The sequence below is a fragment of the Xylocopa sonorina genome, chromosome 7, assembly GCF_050948175.1.
Source record: "Xylocopa sonorina isolate GNS202 chromosome 7, iyXylSono1_principal, whole genome shotgun sequence".
NCBI classification, from domain to species: Eukaryota; Metazoa; Arthropoda; class Insecta; order Hymenoptera; family Apidae; genus Xylocopa; species Xylocopa sonorina.
In genome coordinates this window covers 10,810,567-10,828,687 of record NC_135199.1, presented here as the reverse complement: position 1 = coordinate 10,828,687, position 18,121 = coordinate 10,810,567, and the positions used below count along the sequence as shown (strand labels likewise).

Here is an 18,121-nt window from a genome sequence, read left to right as displayed (position 1 = left end):
CTAAAGAAATTTTAGGGATTTTTTTAAGGCTACTTCTGAGGCTATTAAAAATAGCTGCCTTTGAAGTGGAACTTACTCTGTTAGCACTCGAAACCGTCTACGACAGACTTTATGGTGTCCCATTCTGATGGTATTAAATGGCGTTAGTTAGCGATGCATAGAATTCGACGAAGTATACACGGACGAGGAGAGGAATACATTTTAAACGAGGTTGGATACGACCCTAAAGTTACTCGTTCAATTTTTAATCATCCGCTTAGAATTCCAGCCTAACTTCTCCTGATGCGATTATTAGAAACCATGTTCTCAGATGTCCGTGATCCTCGATCCCATCGAACGCATGAGAAAGCCACTTAAACGTGACACCAATGATAAATTAATGAAACGACTTAATTGCTAACAAATTAGACCGCAAGTCTCGTGGAGGATATCATTAAAAATTCTGCGATAATTCGCGAAAATTAATGCGTATGCATGGAAATGCAGCGTTGCAATTTAGTGCTATTTTTGCATCGGTGAGCTCTTCGAGCGAAATTCCGGTATCCGTAAACACAGCTCGGTTTCACTGATGTAGGCGTCTGGTACTTACTGAATCCATTCACGTTCATCAGTGCGCGTATTCAACCCCCCTGAATACGTATGCACGTACGTCTTTTGTTGGATGTAATTCCTTTTCATTTAAAGAAAACAAATATTAATCAGATATGTATATACACGTAGGTGTAATAGAGTGATACGGGTATAATATCGTATAGTTACAAGTATGAGAAGTTGTAGAGATAAAGTGTAGAGAATTTTCCATCATAACTTGTATTGGACATGTACAAGTTAAGGGTAGTAAACTAAATAGTAACTTCTCGATTAAGTTCCATTACTACTGTGCCAAATATCAACGAATCGCTCATAAACCTTCAACCACACACTTTCCACGTGACCGTACCAACGTCTCACTAACAAGTTCAACAAATATCTGAGCCGCAATACGATCCATAAAAGTGATAATTAAATTTAAGCAACCAGTGCTGTTTACGTATCCTGTGAATCCAAAACACGCATACCTTCAACATCGAAAAATCGATAATTTCACGGCTATCAGCCACTGACAAACACGTTACAAAATTATATAAACTTACATCCGCTACAGGTCTGCCAAACGCGAAACATACGTACCGTTTACATCACAAAATCGATATCCCCGTGCACAGACGTCCGTGCAGTGCGCGACGAGGGAGGAAAAAACTCCGGAAGGTCACCTTTGCGATGCGTTCGCCAGATCCAAACACGTAACTTACAGAGTGTGGACCATTTTTAACCACCCTCGGCCAGCGAGGAACACACCGCTTGGCGGCCAGCCGGTGGAATCGATCCCCAAAGCGGGAGATGCCTGAACTTGATCCAGTTCCCATCCGTTAGGTCAAAGTTTACCAGCCAGGTTCGAAAGGCCACGGGCTCTCCTGTTATCTGGCGAACGCAGCCTGTCCGCGACAATGGCTCCCGGAGGAGCCTACGCCACCCCTGTATCACGGTGTCGCCGCGCAGCTGGTTAACGTTGCCCGATATTTCGGGTTAATGGGCGGACGGAAGCGATCCGTGCATTATCCCGTTGTATCGTCTGACGAGGGAGGATGGGTGCGTACCGTCCCGTGGAGAATGCATTAACGTGGTTTCACGCGCGATACCGTGATGCCGCGGAATGCGATTCCGAGAAGCGTTTCCACTTAGGCGGATCCTCGGGAGCGCATTCGGTTCCTCGGGGGTGCCTGGAACCGCGTTCGTTAATGGATCGTTTGTCTATAGCTCGAGATAATTGTAGGTGTTGCTCTGCATTTGCGAACTGAGGCTTTTATTTGGGAATCTTTGTACGTTTAATTAAGCTGATGGGCGATGAACGATGAACTTAATTAAAATTTCTTTGAAACTTTGGAATTGATTTCGACGATTTATGTTGTTGACACTATCTCTGTAGTTATCTCGTGGCAATTTCGCGTAGAAACGTGATTTCCCGATTGAATGAAACGTCACAAAGTTTCACGACCCAGTAATAATGTCAGAGAGTACAAACTTGCCAAGGGAAACAGATTACGTCTCAATCCCCCGCATCGCCAAAGACAAAACTCGTTACAAGCCTCGTCGTGCGCGGATAATAATCCCACAACAAGCGAAATCTTAGTAAACGGAAAATATTTGCATACGAGTCTCATCCCAGTAGCGTTCGAATCGAAAAGTTTCTTGGTATCGTCTCGCAAACTCGCGAACTATTCAATCTACCGGAAATTGATAAGAAACGGGCCATTAAGCCCACACAGAATCTAATCTCGTCGCGACGACTTCGTCGATGTACAAAAGTTAGGCACAAGTCGATCAGACGAAAATAACGGAAGCGACGATGTGGAACATCGATCGAAATGTCGTCGAGTCTGTGTCGGATAAAAATGGGTCAAAAAATAATAATAAAAAAAAAAAGAAAACGAGAGGCCCGCTACTAATTGTTATTTTATACCGCGAACCGTACCCCGTACCGATTCGACACGTTCTACCCTCGACGGGGATTACATCGAGGAGAATTTTGTTTCCTCGATAGAGAACGGTGTCCAGCCGGTGGATGATTGGGAACTGGAGCGAGACATTCGTTTCGCGCTTCAAGGATTCCCCGACAATTTCGGTCGCTTATCTGACGGCAGCCTGCTGTTTGCGATCCTTTTGTCCACGAAGACGGTTCACAGGCTATTAAAACGTGTGTACGTCCGGCGAAATATGGTCCCGCGAGTTTTTCAACCCCCTCGAAGAGCAACCTACACCCTTGTGCTATTTCCATATCCGGATTGAACTAGTAAAGCTGTGACAGTGTGGCATAATATCGAATAACAAAGTGATAGTATCGTATTTTAGATAAATATCTGCCAAATCGTATGGAATTCTTGACATTATGTTCTTAGAACTTTTTCGAAATTATACTACTTGGTACATCATTGCAATTCTTGAAGTTCTCGATGCTCTCAAACATGTTCTTCGAAATCCCTGGAATTCTCAGAATTTGTCATAGAATGTTTCAATTTCTATGATCACTATCTCCCCAGCTTCCCACGAGCATCGATCTCTAATTAACAACGTTTCTACAGGAGAACAGGAAGTAAAACCGCAATTTCACGGTGAGCCTTGCGTAACACCCTTTAAACGCGAGGCTAATTAAAGATACCCCGGAACCAATTAAACTTAGCAATGGCTCATTAAACCGGGAGCCTTCTTACACTCGATGATCAATGATCTCCTAATGCCTCGTTGCGTAATGAACTGCATTTAATCCCTTGGTCTTTATATCAACCCCTCCAACATCAATTACAATATCCCCTTACAGGACATTTAAGCCTTATCGACTTCCTACTAATCCCCTCTGTCCATCAATCGCTTCTCTTCCAACAAAAAACAACTTGATATAACTATATCACTCCACTACCAACGTCTTCAATCCCAACTTCACCGACAGAAACTACGCGACTATCGATACGCCTCCTTCGTCCCTGCAACCCCTCCTCCCATTCAATAACAGCTGATTAAAAAGGGGACGCAGGCGAGTTTTCCGACGGCGCTCGACAAAAGAGCTAATGTTAATTGTCCACAAAGGCGGAGCCGCGTCTACTTTACGCGGTCGCTCCCATTCGAGACCGTCGAGTGAAAAGAGTCGTCGCGACGCGCGGCGTCGCATGAAAGGTGGTTCCTGTATCCCCGTCGAGCGCGTCGCCCGCGTCGGATAACGCGGCATGAATGGCACCGTTCGACCAACGGGCCGACATTACGCTCCGTTGTGAATTAGGCCACGGTCCCGCGCGTGGCTGGTCCGTCGGGGTGCATCCAGAGATAGGGAAAGTTCGCCAACGTTCGACAAAGCAGCCCCCGCGGCCATTGTTCCTCCCGTTACTCTCGGTTGATTCAATGCTCGCCACCTTTTTTTTTTCCTCCGCGAAACACATCGGTTTTACGAATCCGTTCACTCGATCTCGTTGGTGAATTATTTACGCGAGAAATTCGATTGAACGACGCGTTGGCTGGAAACCGTCCTGGTTTGCGGGAGGTTGGTTTATCGTAATTGCAATTAACATTGGGATTTTCTTTGCGGTGAGACACGTTTGATGTTAACGATGACACACGCGTGTACGTTTAGTTTCTCTTTCATCGAAAGCATTTTAGATGGGAGTATGAAGGAACCATTAGAGAGCATAATTTTCTGTTTGTTTCGTCTCAGTTAATGTAATTATTGATAGAAAAATGATGAAGTTATATTGTAATTGAATTTCGTATCTTTCGAAACTAATTACAGTTATAAGAAGCACTCGCAAAGTGCTCGACGTTACGCAACCTATCCAATGGAATTAATTAGAAACTACACAAACGGTACGAAAACGAGATTTGCGTGAATTCAGGTCTAAATTAAAAGTGAAAATTGGAGCGAAACGTTCGGCGTGCAGGTTAACGAACGTACTAGGCGGATCTTCTTAATTAAACACATTTATTGAACCTTTAATCGCACAGATACATATCGTCGCGTCGTCCAGCGCGTGACGAGTACAATATAATATTTTTTTTTTATACATTACATATGTACGTGTATATATTTGTATATTAATACGTAACAGAGACTCTCGCGTTCACGAGTCGGAGAGGAACCATCGTTGTCCAACAAATAAAACGGGAAATCGTTATCCTTCCACGCGAAACAGTAAAAACCGTCGTATTTCTCGCACAAAAACGCTTTCAAACAAATTACTCGGCGTATCAGAACAAATTTATATGCACATATTTATTTTCTCCATAAGAAAGAAACAAAACTGTTGATAAAAAAAAATAAATTCTGAACTGGAAATATATTCTGGAGGAATGATAAACGAAAGCACTCGAACAAACGTTTTTTCATCGAACGCTCCGCGAAATTGCAGCGAGCGTGGCACGAAAATTTCGTGTCAGTCGTTCCTGGTGCTATCCTATTTTTTTTTTCTCATCCCTCTTTTCAACGAACAAAACGCGCTCCTCCCCGACCACGGCCGGATGCGCGATATCGACGATAGGTCGATCGCGCGGAAATAATAAATAGATAGAAGATGCACGGTGTTCCACGAGGCAGAATCACGGAGACGCGTCTAGAAAAATATAGATGTGGGAACGACACACGTACAGGATGATTCAAGAGTTACTCCCTCGTTCCTCCTCTCCATCATCAGTTATTATTATTATTTCTTTTTTTTTTCGTACGCAGAAGACAGATGCACGGGTAGTGTTGATGAGATCTCGAAGATCAACCATTCTATTCTCGATTCTCGACGACCGTTTCGTACTCCCTCTCTTTTAAATCGAGTACTCCTAATATAATATTTGGTTCCCTTTTGCAACACGGAATCACACTTATCGGTATCACTAACACGTAACTTGAATCGTGGAGAATCGAGAACGAAATCGATCCTGATCGTTTGTTTCGTCACGATTGATCGTTACACGCACTATCGATTTTTCTTTAAAATCCTCCAATTCACCGACAAATCTCAGCTATTATATTCATTTATTTAGTTACGGGAATTAGCTTATCATATATACGTGTAATTTATGATATGTGATACAAATGTAGAGAAAAGAGGAACGAAATTTTAATGAATTGACACTAACACGTTCGACATCGCATCGCACACGCGTAAACGCAACCACTTTGAGAAATAAACGTCACGCGTGCAGGGTGCACGTTAGAATTGATAGATCGCGTTTACCTGACACAATAATTTATCGTTCTACATTTAACCGCCGTAACCTAGCATAATAAAAAAGCCATCCGACTGGCAGCGAACGCACTGGCAACCAAATAATCGATAAAAGCCAAACGAAAATAAGATAAAAATAACACGTGATAAATCGCGCTTGCATAACACCCTTATCTCTTTTACCCGATGTTTAGAGAATATCAGTAATACACCGTGTATCGTGCTCCGTTTTTGTTGTTACAATTTTTTTATCCCATTCGCTGATGATAGTGCGTGGCGTTATTCGACACGAGCGTGCCTTCGAGTATGACAGATCGTTAGCTCAGCCTGGTTCTAGTCGATTTCCAAGGTGATCCGCGTCTCGAGTCCTCGAGGCGGCATCGTCGAGCGGTTCCGCGGAACCGCAACCCTCGACGGGGGCGTAACTGAACTCGAGGGGACTCGGATCGCTTCCAAAGCCGTGCCTCGAAGCCTTGCGCGACTAATATCAGAAAAAGGTCACATCGATACACACGAGTCGACCGCTGCTATTTTCGACCGCCGATCATTAGCTGCTACCGGCTACGTGTCTTTTAATTAACGCGGAACGCAGCGACGTTCGACGCGTACGGAGAAGTCCATCGTCGACTACAACTATCGAGATCCGCGGCGGCGGTGCGAACGAAGGGGACAGAGAAACTAATGACGCGCGAATCGAGGAGCAATGAAAATGGCCGTCGCTGGGAGATAGGACGAGTCGTAATGATGTAACTCGTTGTCGTGAAACGGGTTTCTTTTTATCGACGATTAATGAACGGACGTGGAAGTAATGTCGTCAACCCTTTCGCTGAATTCTCCAGAAGTATAATAAAGCTGGTCGTCACTGGGATATATGATCAGCGGTGCAGCGTGACTCGCTGTTGATCGGTTAATAAAAATGGAGAACGATTCCGTAGAAATAACTTGGAGATCGAGGGATATTAAAGACTGGTTTCCGTTGGTAGGAAACGGGCTTCTTTTAATGGACGAATGGCGGGAATGGTAAATGTCAACCCCTTCACTTTGGTGTAATAAAAGTTCTAACGATGCAACGTGATTCTGAAATAACTTTCGATTGGAAAACCAGCGATTCTCGTCGGATCTCAAGAGAAAGAGAAATTTGTGTCGCTCGAATCGAGCATCCCCCTCGAATGTTCGGATTGTTCGTCGCATGATCCCTCGTGCTGCGCCACGTTGTTCCCATGTTCAGTCTTGCTCGTGAATCAATCGAAAGCGATAAGAAGTGATGGAAAAAGCGAGTGGATATGAACGACGGATAGAAGAGCGGGAAAATCGAGCGGCTGGATGCATTGGCGAAAGGGTTGAACGAAGTACGAAGGCATGCGATGTAAAATCTATGGAGTCACGGGGGTGTCTGAACATTGAAGTGTGGTCGAGAGAAAACGATATATACTTTTTTTGCGTTTGACACAGGTACAAGTGCGCCGTCATCGATTTGCTCGACAGTGGAGCAGCATTGCTCGAACAGTTTCACCGACGATCACGGACGAACCGAAGCGCCAAACCGTTCGAGTGCTCCGCTGAAGAATGCTCAATGTAGAAACAACGAGTTACTCTTTTCTTCTAGCTACTCGACAATGGGAGAATTACTTAAGCGGTACGAGGTTGAAAATCGCGACTATCCGTGATATCGTAGTCTTTCGACTGCTTTGACAATTCCATTGGAAAAAGAAAATAAACTGGAACGAATCGACATTCATCGAAATAATTTCTTCGTTGGAAAATAAATCATCTTGCGAGTAATTTGAATTACGTAGAAGAACGAGTGAAACTGGACCACTTAAGTAAACTCTATCGCGAGTAACGTTACAAGTAGAAACAACTAGTTATTCTCTTACGTTCGACTCCCATCGTGGAATCGCGTGGTTAGCATCCTCTCTTGATACAACATTAAGAAGCACCGTCCAACCGATCCTCGCGTTTCTCTCTCATGAATCGCTACCCCTTTGAACTGGTCCCGGAACGTCGAGGGAAATCGCAAACGGGACCAGCGACCACTCGAGAAACCCAAAGAGCTGTCCTCGAACTTTTAAACTAGTTCTCCAGTTTCCATCTCTCGCTCTTTCGCTGAAGCGTTTTTCTCTCTCTTTAAATCGGGATGGGCAAATAAGTCGTGTCTTCTCTGGTCGGCAATTTTCCATCCGAGCATGCGAACGAGTTTCATCCCAGATCAAAATTCGTACTGCACTCGGTAATATCGCCCTTTAAGGACAAATAAAGAATGAAACGTTCAAGAGTAACACCGAAAATGGAAATTTTGACAAATCTCTTTTCATTCTTCAATTTCAATATAATCGTATTCCTCTGTTTCCGTGTCAACGATATACATCTTCCATAGAATCTCTCTGAATCTCCGATTTCCTTCTCGCGATTGCATAAAGCCCGCATATACTCCCTGAAAACCCAACAGAATTCATTCAACAATTATTCCTCTCTCCACCGTCTTCGAACCTTCTCGATCCACCGCAACAGCAACAAAGGATATCTCCATCCAGCTCAGCCAACGGTAGAACAATCCCCTAACCCACCCTCGATTGGACAATGGCGAACGATAAATTCACGCTCTATCGCAATTCGTGTTACCTAGAGGAACGATTTCGCCCCTCCGCGTGATTCAACGCGCGCGCTATGCTGTTTCATCCGTTCGTTTCAATTTGCCAAGAAAAAACCAAAAAAGGGGAACGAAAAAGGTGTAGAAGTTGAGGACGCAGCGAGCGATCGTCGATCCGAGGGACGATCCAACACGGTGGCGAACGCCGGCTGGGCCCTTTAGATCTCGTAGTTGCGGAACTTGTTCACGACCTCGCTGGGTGCCTCGGAGTCCCAGCCAAGGTCGCGACGGGCGCCGTAGTAGATGTTCGCGCCGCCCTCCGATGCTCTTCTGTGCGCGTTCGGCGGCTGCATCTTCCCGGTGTGGCTCGGAGAACCGGCTGACTCGCCGGATGCGTCCTGCAGCATGCGATCCTTCGTCTTTGGTGTGCTCCAGTGCATCGACTGCGGTGTGTTCGAGTCCTCAGTTTTTTTTATACGGTTCTTTCTTTTTTTTTTTGTTAGGTTCATTAGGGGTTAGAGGGTTAGAGAGTTGGGCGCGGGTGGATCATTTGTGATTGGGATGATTGCGTGGAAGTTTAGTGGTTATCGAAGACTGTTATTGGATAGTTATCTCTGGTTGGTTGTTTGAAAGTGTTTGGCGATGATCATTAATTATTAATTTGGGGTATTAGCAGCGGCCACCATTGATTGCCTATTTTGTAGGGGTGATCAGCAATTACTAGTGTCACTAATAGCAGGGGTCATTGATTTCTAATTTAATGAGCATCGTATCAGTGTTCAGATGATAAATGAAACTCGAAAGCGAAAATTCACGGTGGAACTTGGTAATTATGCTGATAACTGTGCATCGAAAAATTAAAGCGACAATCGCCTAACATTTACATGCGAAATTTTTGCATCTCGATCGTGGAACCACTTTACTGGCAATCATCGGTTTTCGATTTGGTTCCACCAACAGTGGTTATCGATTGTGAATTCGAGCTACTATTTAGAGGTGGCTACCAATCACCGATATGGGTTGCTAATGGCGTTCAATTCAATCGCCGATTTCGAGTATTAGCGGTGGCCGTCGACGCGATGCCATTAAAGCGGTCGAGGACTCTGCTGTAACCGCAACGTGCAATTTGTAATTACTCGTTCCGCGATAACAACAGTATCTTCGGATCTCGCTTAAAGACAACAATAGGTCCGCGCCATAAGAAAAAGTAAAAAAATTTCGATATTTTCCGCTCGAGATTTTCTATCATCGAAAGCTATGAACGCTCGACAAACTCTTCGAACGCATTTGAACTTCATCCCGTCAAACGCAAGAGCCGATCAAACTTCCCGAAGCGAAATTCCATCAAATTTCGATTCGCGTCGAGTCTCCAAACGAAACATCGCCAACTATTCCCAACACTATTCCCCGTACGTTCCCCCGATAAAAGTTTGAATCGAGATAAAACTTGGACGGTTAAAGTTGAATTCTTTGCAACCGAAAAAAAATGATCGCGGAAGAATTCCTCGATCCCATTCACCGCCTCCGATGGAAATCTTCACGGAACATCTCGCGCGAGGCAACGATTGCCATTTCCGGTATAATTCCCGATCGAGCTCTCTCACCTGGTGCACGTGTTCCTTCATACCGAGCCACTGCTTGTAGCTGATGGCGATCCCGCTACGCCTCCATTTGTCGTAGTTGCTCCTCTTCTCAGGGTCGCAGAGAACCTCCTTCGCGTGCTGCGACGAGAAATAATTCCGCGTTACGTTCAACCGGACACAGACGCGTTCGTAAGCGGTCGCGTTAATCGACCACGTCGTAACAACGAGTACGAAGTGAATCAAGGCAACGAGAGCAATCGTGCGACTTAACGATGAATCATGCGAGCATACGTCAGCCGCCGCGAGAGGAAACGAACCTTCAGCTGTTGGAACTTCCGCTCGGCCTCCTTGTCGCCCTCGTTCTTGTCCGGGTGGTACTGCAACGCCAGCACTTTGTACTCCGCTGTGATCTGTTCCACCTGTAATTCGCGTATGTTTTTTTTCTCTTTTTTTTCTTGAAGGAATTTCAGGTTTTTTTGGGTGAGAGGAAGTGTGGCGGCTGAAGGACGTTTGGAGAACGCGCGATGACTTTGGAAGTGCCGAGGGAGTCGTTCGCTTGGTACAATTTTAACTTTACCTTCTTCGTAACGAATCGTTCGCGGTTTTTATGGCCGCGCTGGGTTCGTACGTTTCCCAGGAAACCTTGAAGAGTTGCGCAAGGTTTCTGACTTTTTTGGAATTCAATGCTTGTTACTATCTATTTGAAGTTGAAGTTAAAAAATGCTGCTAAATCCGCGGAAGATTCTCTCGAAGAGACGACGGATAAGATAGTTGTTCTTTAACAATCACAGAAGCTACGGAAACTGTTATAAATTCCCATGATCGATATCTCCGAGCAATTTTCACTACTTAGCATCGCGATAATGAAGGGTAGAGCAAAAATGCTGCTGGTTCACACGAGAAACATCCTCGAAAATTATGTAGGATGCGAGAAATCACGTTTAGGAATCTCGCGACCAGCGATAAAAGCGCTGTTTTTAAGAAGAACAGCAAAATTTATGGACTTTACAAAGTTTCCTCTAAAACGATTCTCAGGAACGCACCATATGAAAAATAAACAGCTCCAAATTTCGACGGAAGTACACTCAACGTGCCCATACGGTTCTCCCTATTTTACACAGCGATAATGGAAGATAAATCGATGGTGATGTTCGATTCCGCGGCAAACGCGGACGACTGATATTTGCCAAGCAATTTATCGAATTCGCTTGACAAGCGTACAATTTCTTAATGGATCGCCGACGGCAAACAGCCGAACGCGATCGCTCATTAACTCCATCGGGTTTTATTTAAAGCGACAGCGCTTTATTTTTAGCGGATCTCCGGAGTAACCGAGAGAAAGTCGAACGGTGACATAATTCCTTGGAAAGGGTGAATTCTTCGCGGTGCACGCCGATTACGAAACCCGTTATCGACTCTTTGACGCGGCTTCGTTGCGTGAAAACAGTTTGCGTACTTCAGGCTGATTTCTAGGAAAATTCTAACCCGATAAACTGCAACTGGTGACGGTCTCTCAATTTTCTGACGGCACAAAAAGGTCAACGTCGATATGATTGATCGTGGTGATTCTGTTCTTTGAATTTTCTTTTCCTTTAGAATTTTACAAATACCGTAGAAGTTTGTATGGAGTAATATGAAATGTGGGACGAACATTCGAAAAGATTTGTGAAATTCCAAGCATTCCTTTATAATTAATTACTTCAGAATAAAACGTTCACTTCAAAGGATATTCCACTGCGACTATTAAAAATTTTCCAGTTTCGTTTATCGGTACTATTAAAAATTCTCAAAACAAAAGAGCACAAAACAGCGCAACAAATACGCTCATTGTTCACGAGCCACGATAATCCCGTAATAAACATTTCACCGCCCCTCTCGATAGCCGCGAGGCTATTCCTCGTACAGCGGATCGCGGAAAACACCGAACGATGCCCATTTCCATCGCGATTTTCCTCGTTTCGAATCCGACGTGGCGCGGATCGATCGCGCGCAGTAATCGCATTTTCGATTCCCGTGTTTTTCGTCGGACGAGGCGTGGATCGATCGACGACCAATGCTAATCGGGGGTGCACGGTGAAAGCGCTAATTAAAGTCGCGCGCGACGCTGATGCGATTATCCCCCGGCGGCGCCCGCTCGACGCTGATGTTAATTAACCCGACGTAACTCTGGAAGATGGATACGTGCATTAAACAGACGCGTGTTATCGTCGCACGCGTCCATTGCACGAGAACCTCCAAGCGTCCTCGAACTGTATTCGAAAGCACGGGGGTTGGAAATTCTTTAATCGTTCTGGGATGATACAGTTCCGTTGCTCGAAACAGCTGCGAGTGATAATTGCCTCGGCCGGGACTGTTAAAAGTTAATTAAGGGGGCAATTTGTTCTTTGAATAGCACGCTGGTTGTTTGGAGAACGAGGTTTCAAAGTAATTTGAAATTAAGTAAAGCAACTATGCTCGTTTGAATCCCTTTCGCGAGTTGGAACGTTTGGAAGTCTTTAAGGTCTGCCGTCGAAATGAATGATGAAGGTGGAATACTTTGAGTAACATTGGAATGAACGATATCAAACTTGATTTAAATCGACATGAATAGATTCTTAAACGACTTAATGCGATGATATGTAAATGACTGGAATAACGGAGTGCGAGGAAACACGGGAACCACGCGCGGAGATCTCCGCGAAGCAATCGCGGTTATATCACCATAGAGACACATCAACAAAATCCTACTGCGAATCAAAACACCACCAGAGTACCAGAAATGAATCGAACGATCATTTCACGAAGGAGAAAGCGTACCCAAAGAGAACCGTCACGCGTCAAAACAAACGATCTGTACAAACATAAAATAACCCAAACGATCCACTCTTCCAGGTTTCCCAAAGACCGCAACACGTCAATAACGAACAACCAACAGACTCGAACCAGAAAGACAGAAAAACTGTGCAAAACTTACCGTCGACGACTCGTCGCACGAGAGTAGAGCGTAGTAATCCTCTTCCTCGCTCGGTTTATACTTGATGGCGTCCTCGACGCTCATTTTCCCTCGCTGCTACTTCCGTTTCCTTCCTGGCGAACCGCTTCCAACCCCTCGTACCTCTCTCGAACGCGTAACCCCGCGAAATCTTACTGGCACTGATTCTTGGCGCGAGCAAGGTCGCGTGGATCGGCGTCGCGGCGCCTGGTCTCTGTGCTTCTGGTCGTTTCGAGGATCCTCCAGTCGGCTTCCGGTCGTCACCTGTTGCCGTGTCGCGCGTCGGACGCTCGAGTGAGCCGAGCGAGAGTGTACAGTGTCGAGAGACCCGGAAAGACCCGATTCCCGGGAAATTCCGTGCGTGTGCGCAATCCAGCGGACGCGAACCCCGCCGCCTCCTCTACCCTTTGGCGAGCGACGCGCGCACAGTGACGACGCCGCGACGGTTCCGTCGATCGTCGACCACCTCGCCCCTCTTCCGTTCAAGGCTCCTGCGCACTCTGGACCCGGTCTCACCCTGTTGGGGCTGCGGATCACGGCCGTTTCGACTCGCGATTTCTCGTTTACCAGCTGAAGCTACCACCTGGACAGATGGGTATACGGTTATTTTACTGAGTTCTTTTTTTAATTTAAATGTGAAGGGTTTATATCCTTTGAAGCCCCCACTGACAACTGAACAAGCACCATTCGGTCAGAAACGTAATTATTTTTCGACTTACACTTAGTTGAAGATTGATTTAAATACTGGCCATTTAATTGGTTACCTTTATTTTTATGGGTTGTAGTTTGAGGGTATGGATCTGATAAGACGTAATCGTCGTGTAACAGGGTGAATTAAAATTGTTTATGGTCGAATAAAATAGAGTACTTTGGGGAGATGGTTTGTAGATTATGTTTGGGTTGTTGTTAATATTTACATTGATTCATGCGGGATAGAGTAGTTCGAGAACACGATTTGGAAATTACGTTTGATTTATGAGTGTATACGTGATGAGGTATTCTATAGCGAATTAAGTCATTTCAGGGTCTTGTTCGTTGTGCGCATTTTAAAATAGCATTATGCATTCTCTGCACGAAATATATGTACTGTAAATCATGTTTTTAGGGGAAGTATTGAAACCTATATATCGTCCAATAATGAATCAAACATATAAACAATATTTCAACGGTAAAATATTTAAATATATCATTTCTTTTTCGTTCACAATAATTAGCCAAAAAGTAAAAAGCTTGTGACAATTGCACACGAGTATAAATCACGAGATATCGCGTGTTGCGTGTTCCTCGTGCCATGAGACAATTATCAGAGATTCGAACGTCACCGCTGCGCTTCCCCTGAAAATGTAAATTCCGAATCAGATCACCATTAAAACGATGTCTCGATTCGTTTAATTTCCAGTTACGCAATCAGATAAAGCGTGGATGTACACTTTACGTTCAACCGTGAAACTTTCGCGTAACATTTCCCGCGGCAATTTCGCAGCCTCCAGACGCACAAGCAAGGTACATAACATTCGCATTGAAACGAACGTGCCTGACGGGACAGGAAATCCTTGCCCCCGCTTCCTAATACTTGTTGATCCGTTATTAAAGCTGTTTAATTAACCCGTTCATACGCAATAATCTTCCCCAAAGCGACATAAATAGTCGCCCTGCTTAATTGGCATACTCTGAACGATATTCGACAATTCACGTCACGTTTTCACGCAGACATACGTATTTATACAACTGCGTCACATCTCGTTGCGTAAAATTGAAAACTCCATTACGCGCAATCAAGGTGTTTCCTTCCATTCTACTATAATTATACAACACTCACTTTTTACTTTGTTTCATTTCCGCGATTAAGTTTTGGTAACGTTTCGACATCTCAGACACTGCTTTCCGTTTTTATTACTCGAACACAAACACACCGGAGAACGGTCACTGTTCATCGATACGAGACAATGGAAAATTTTTGTTCTCTTGGGTTTTTTTCCTTTTTTTTTTTAAGAAGGGGGATTTTTATTGGGTTGTTTTGATTGCGTAGATTCGTGGAATTTGTTTACCACGTGAACCAGACACGACTAGAATCGACGTGGACGCATTACTGCGTCTCGATCGTCGGAGATTCCAGAGACTTGTGGCTTTCACTCGCGGCTACGTGACCTCGAACCTTGCCTCGCGACGTTACCGACCGAGTGATCCAGATCCCGATCGCTGTTTGCCACGTGCCACTCGCTTATCGATCAGAAAAGTTAAACGTAAAAATGTCGTGGTGCGTGCCGTTTAATCATGAAATATATATATTCTTCTCGTAATTAAATTTAATTTTGAAAATTACGAGAAATTAAAGAGCCACTCTACTTTGATTAAATTAATAATCGCCTAAAGTTTGAAATTTCATATATTCTCCTTTAAATAATTTTAGTAATTAATGTCGTTTAATTAAATGAAACGTAAAAAAATTACGGAGAAAATGGAGAGAAACGAGTTTTCGAAAATATAATGAGGTTGAATAGTGAATCTACTGACAGTTTTCATTTGTTCCTTTTTTTCTGTATGATTCAAAAGGAACAGAAGGAATAAGGGAGTTGGAATTCCTCGAATGGCAGAGTTACGTTGGAAGTCTATTTTCTGTCTTAATACCGACGTTCCACCGTTAAAACTCTTTGCCATCCATTTGCGCGCGGTAAAGCTTCGAGATGGGGAAGTTTGAAACGCGAAACTCCCCGCGACGTGGAAACGACAGCGGAAATACGACTGTAATAAAAGGCGGAACGTCGAACTGCGCCCACGGATTTGCATCTCGCGTAGATTTTTAAACCAGTTCTCGCGCGGATCGATTCCTCCCTTTTTGTTTTTTTCCTCCCTCGGTGAAATAACATTTATTACTTTGCATCGAGGAAAAAAAAGATATTTCCGCGGCCGAGACGAAAGTCTCCTCCTTCTGCCGGCAATATTTTCCATCCACGGCAATCTTCCATCTCGTAAAATGGAAAATTCATTCTTTCACCTTCGACGGCAACTTTAGAGCTCTCGTTACTTTTTCAATTTTGCAATATATTGAACTAGATTTATTAGCGATGAAATATTTTAATAACCCTCGTGATTGTGCATTGTTTCAATATTTCGACTGCTGAGAATTTCAAGAAAAATCTAAAGCACGACGGGTTTTAGTAAATTTCGAAGGTGTTTCAAATTGTTATAATTTTCACCAGAATTCTCGAGTACTTTATTAATCGTGGAGTTATTTTAATAATCCGGGAGTATAATCCACCGTACAGAAAATTCTTCAAATATATATCTCGAATGAAAATGAAACTAAAATAAACGAACAATAAAGAAAAAAAAATATAGATGAATCTTACTATAATTATGCACAAAAACACTAAAAATGTTTATCAGAATGTAAATCATAGAGATCGAGAGATTGACTCGTATCGCTGAGAACAGTTGGAGAACGATTGCAGCACGAGCATCGTGGCATACTTCCACGTAAAACGGGTTGCGTGACGTCTAGATGCTCTTTCGCGCGCCGACATACTTTTCATCCCCCGGTACCGCCCAACATCCGGTTCACGCGAGCTCCCCACGCGTTACGCCACCCCCAGGCTCCTCTCGATTGAAAATTAACCGAGGGATCGCACGGGAGAGCGATTCTTTTATTTCACCGTCTATTCATCGCCGTCGTATTCAGCCGTTTTAATTGCGCGTCGATGTCTCGCGAAATAAATCTATTTTTATATGACTGCCAGCACGAACGCCCCGCATCGCACGGTCCATTTGTTTCGTTACGGTTTTCCATGCGATTAGTTGCTACCGTGAGACATTGCATAGGTCTAAGTACTCTTTCATGAATTTTTTGCATTGCTTCTGGCATTGAAAATTAAAATATAAATAGTTGAAATTCTAGAAGAGACTTCGGAATTTACAAAATTGCTATCCATACTGCGTGAATCCTTCTTTCCATGGATTCGATGATCTCCATCCTTTAGATGGCTCAGTTATTGTTGAAGTTCTTTAAACTGCGACAATAAAATTCCATTTGCGAGTACGGAAATTTCTTCTCTCCGCAAAAATTAGCTATTGTAAAATATAGAACGATATAGAGTGGCTACAAGAAGACACAGCATCAGCGATTGCTGGTGGCCCGCTTGGCGATGCCTTAATTTAGGATCCCCGCGTCCTGGGTGCTACCGTGCGCGTTCGCAGAAGCGGCGAAGGCGACGTCTGCTCGCGGATAATCCTCTCCAGGCTCGTACGTCATTAGAAATTCAAATTGCCACCGGCTCGATGACGGTCGAGGAGCGGTGGCGGCAGTAGGAGGCAGCAAGAGAAGAGGACACCGAAACGTGACTGAATGCGCGGTGCTCGTTACGCATTCGGCTCGTCCCCGTCGAAGACGCCGCTGATTATCGGTACCCTCCGCTTACAGCTGTTAGGGCCATTGTCTTCGGTGGATGGCGGTTTCAACGGTTAAAGCTCGAAAGCTTCCTACGGCCTTCCCGCGACCTCGTGGGACGCTTTGTTTTCGCGCCTTCGCGGAATTTCCATCGGTTTCCGGTAGCTACGTCCAGCGTGCTCGGTCTCCGGGACAACCACCACCGTTCACGATCGAGAGCCGGAATATTAAGCGTGTACGCGGAAAATTACGTTCGTCGGTCGTTACAGCCGCGATATCGCGAGTCCTTTTCAGCTGATCCTCGCGTGGGACGATCTTTTGACGGTGGATCAAAGGGTGGAGTTGCGTGTGTAATTACTTTAAGAATTTTTGGGAAATGAGATCGGTCGAGGAGTTTCGTTGGTGTATGTACAGAGAAAATCCTCTTGGGTCGCGAGAGCACTAGGTTCACATTTTTCCGAGACATATGTTTCATGGATTTGAAACATATAAAATAACTGGGAAAAAAGTTCCTGTTTTTCACATTGGTATTAGCGACGAAAGCTCTCGCCTGTGTGCGCATGGAAATTGCAGATTCCTAGAGAGACAAGGGGTACCGGAAACGAGAGTCGTTGAAACGTGTGAACACGTGTCAGCCAAATGTCAACCTTCCCTCCTTTCTCCCAGTGCCGGCGGATCGGCTTGGCAAACGAAAAGCGACTACATTTTTCAACGTTCGAGTGTGTGGCACGTGACAGCACGAGCCACGTACTGGCTGGAATCGTTTCCTCGAATTCAGGAAAATCGACCGTTTCGCCGTTCGCGTGTTTCGCGTTACGCCGAAGAGAACAGAGGCAAGAAGGAACTCTACGA

At 44.6% G+C, this 18,121-nt stretch overlaps 1 protein-coding gene across 2 annotated transcripts; it reads right to left on the bottom strand.

The window, feature by feature from the left end:
- Positions 1 to 6,992: 6,992 nt before the first annotated feature.
- Positions 6,993 to 13,485, bottom strand: Jdp (DnaJ domain-containing protein). 2 transcript variants are annotated; one of them, XM_076897607.1, is made up of 4 exons: positions 12,868 to 13,485; positions 10,232 to 10,333; positions 9,936 to 10,052; positions 6,993 to 8,729 (listed from the first exon to the last, which is right to left on the bottom strand). In XM_076897607.1, the coding sequence occupies exons 1-4, from the start codon at positions 12,949 to 12,951 to the stop codon at positions 8,550 to 8,552; spliced, it is 483 nt and encodes a 160-aa protein (XP_076753722.1). In that variant the 5' UTR covers positions 12,952 to 13,485; the 3' UTR covers positions 6,993 to 8,549. The 2 variants fall into 2 exon arrangements, with proteins under 2 accessions (XP_076753722.1, XP_076753721.1); XM_076897606.1 differs by having other exon boundaries at positions 6,995 to 8,774.
- Positions 13,486 to 18,121: the final 4,636 nt, after the last annotated feature.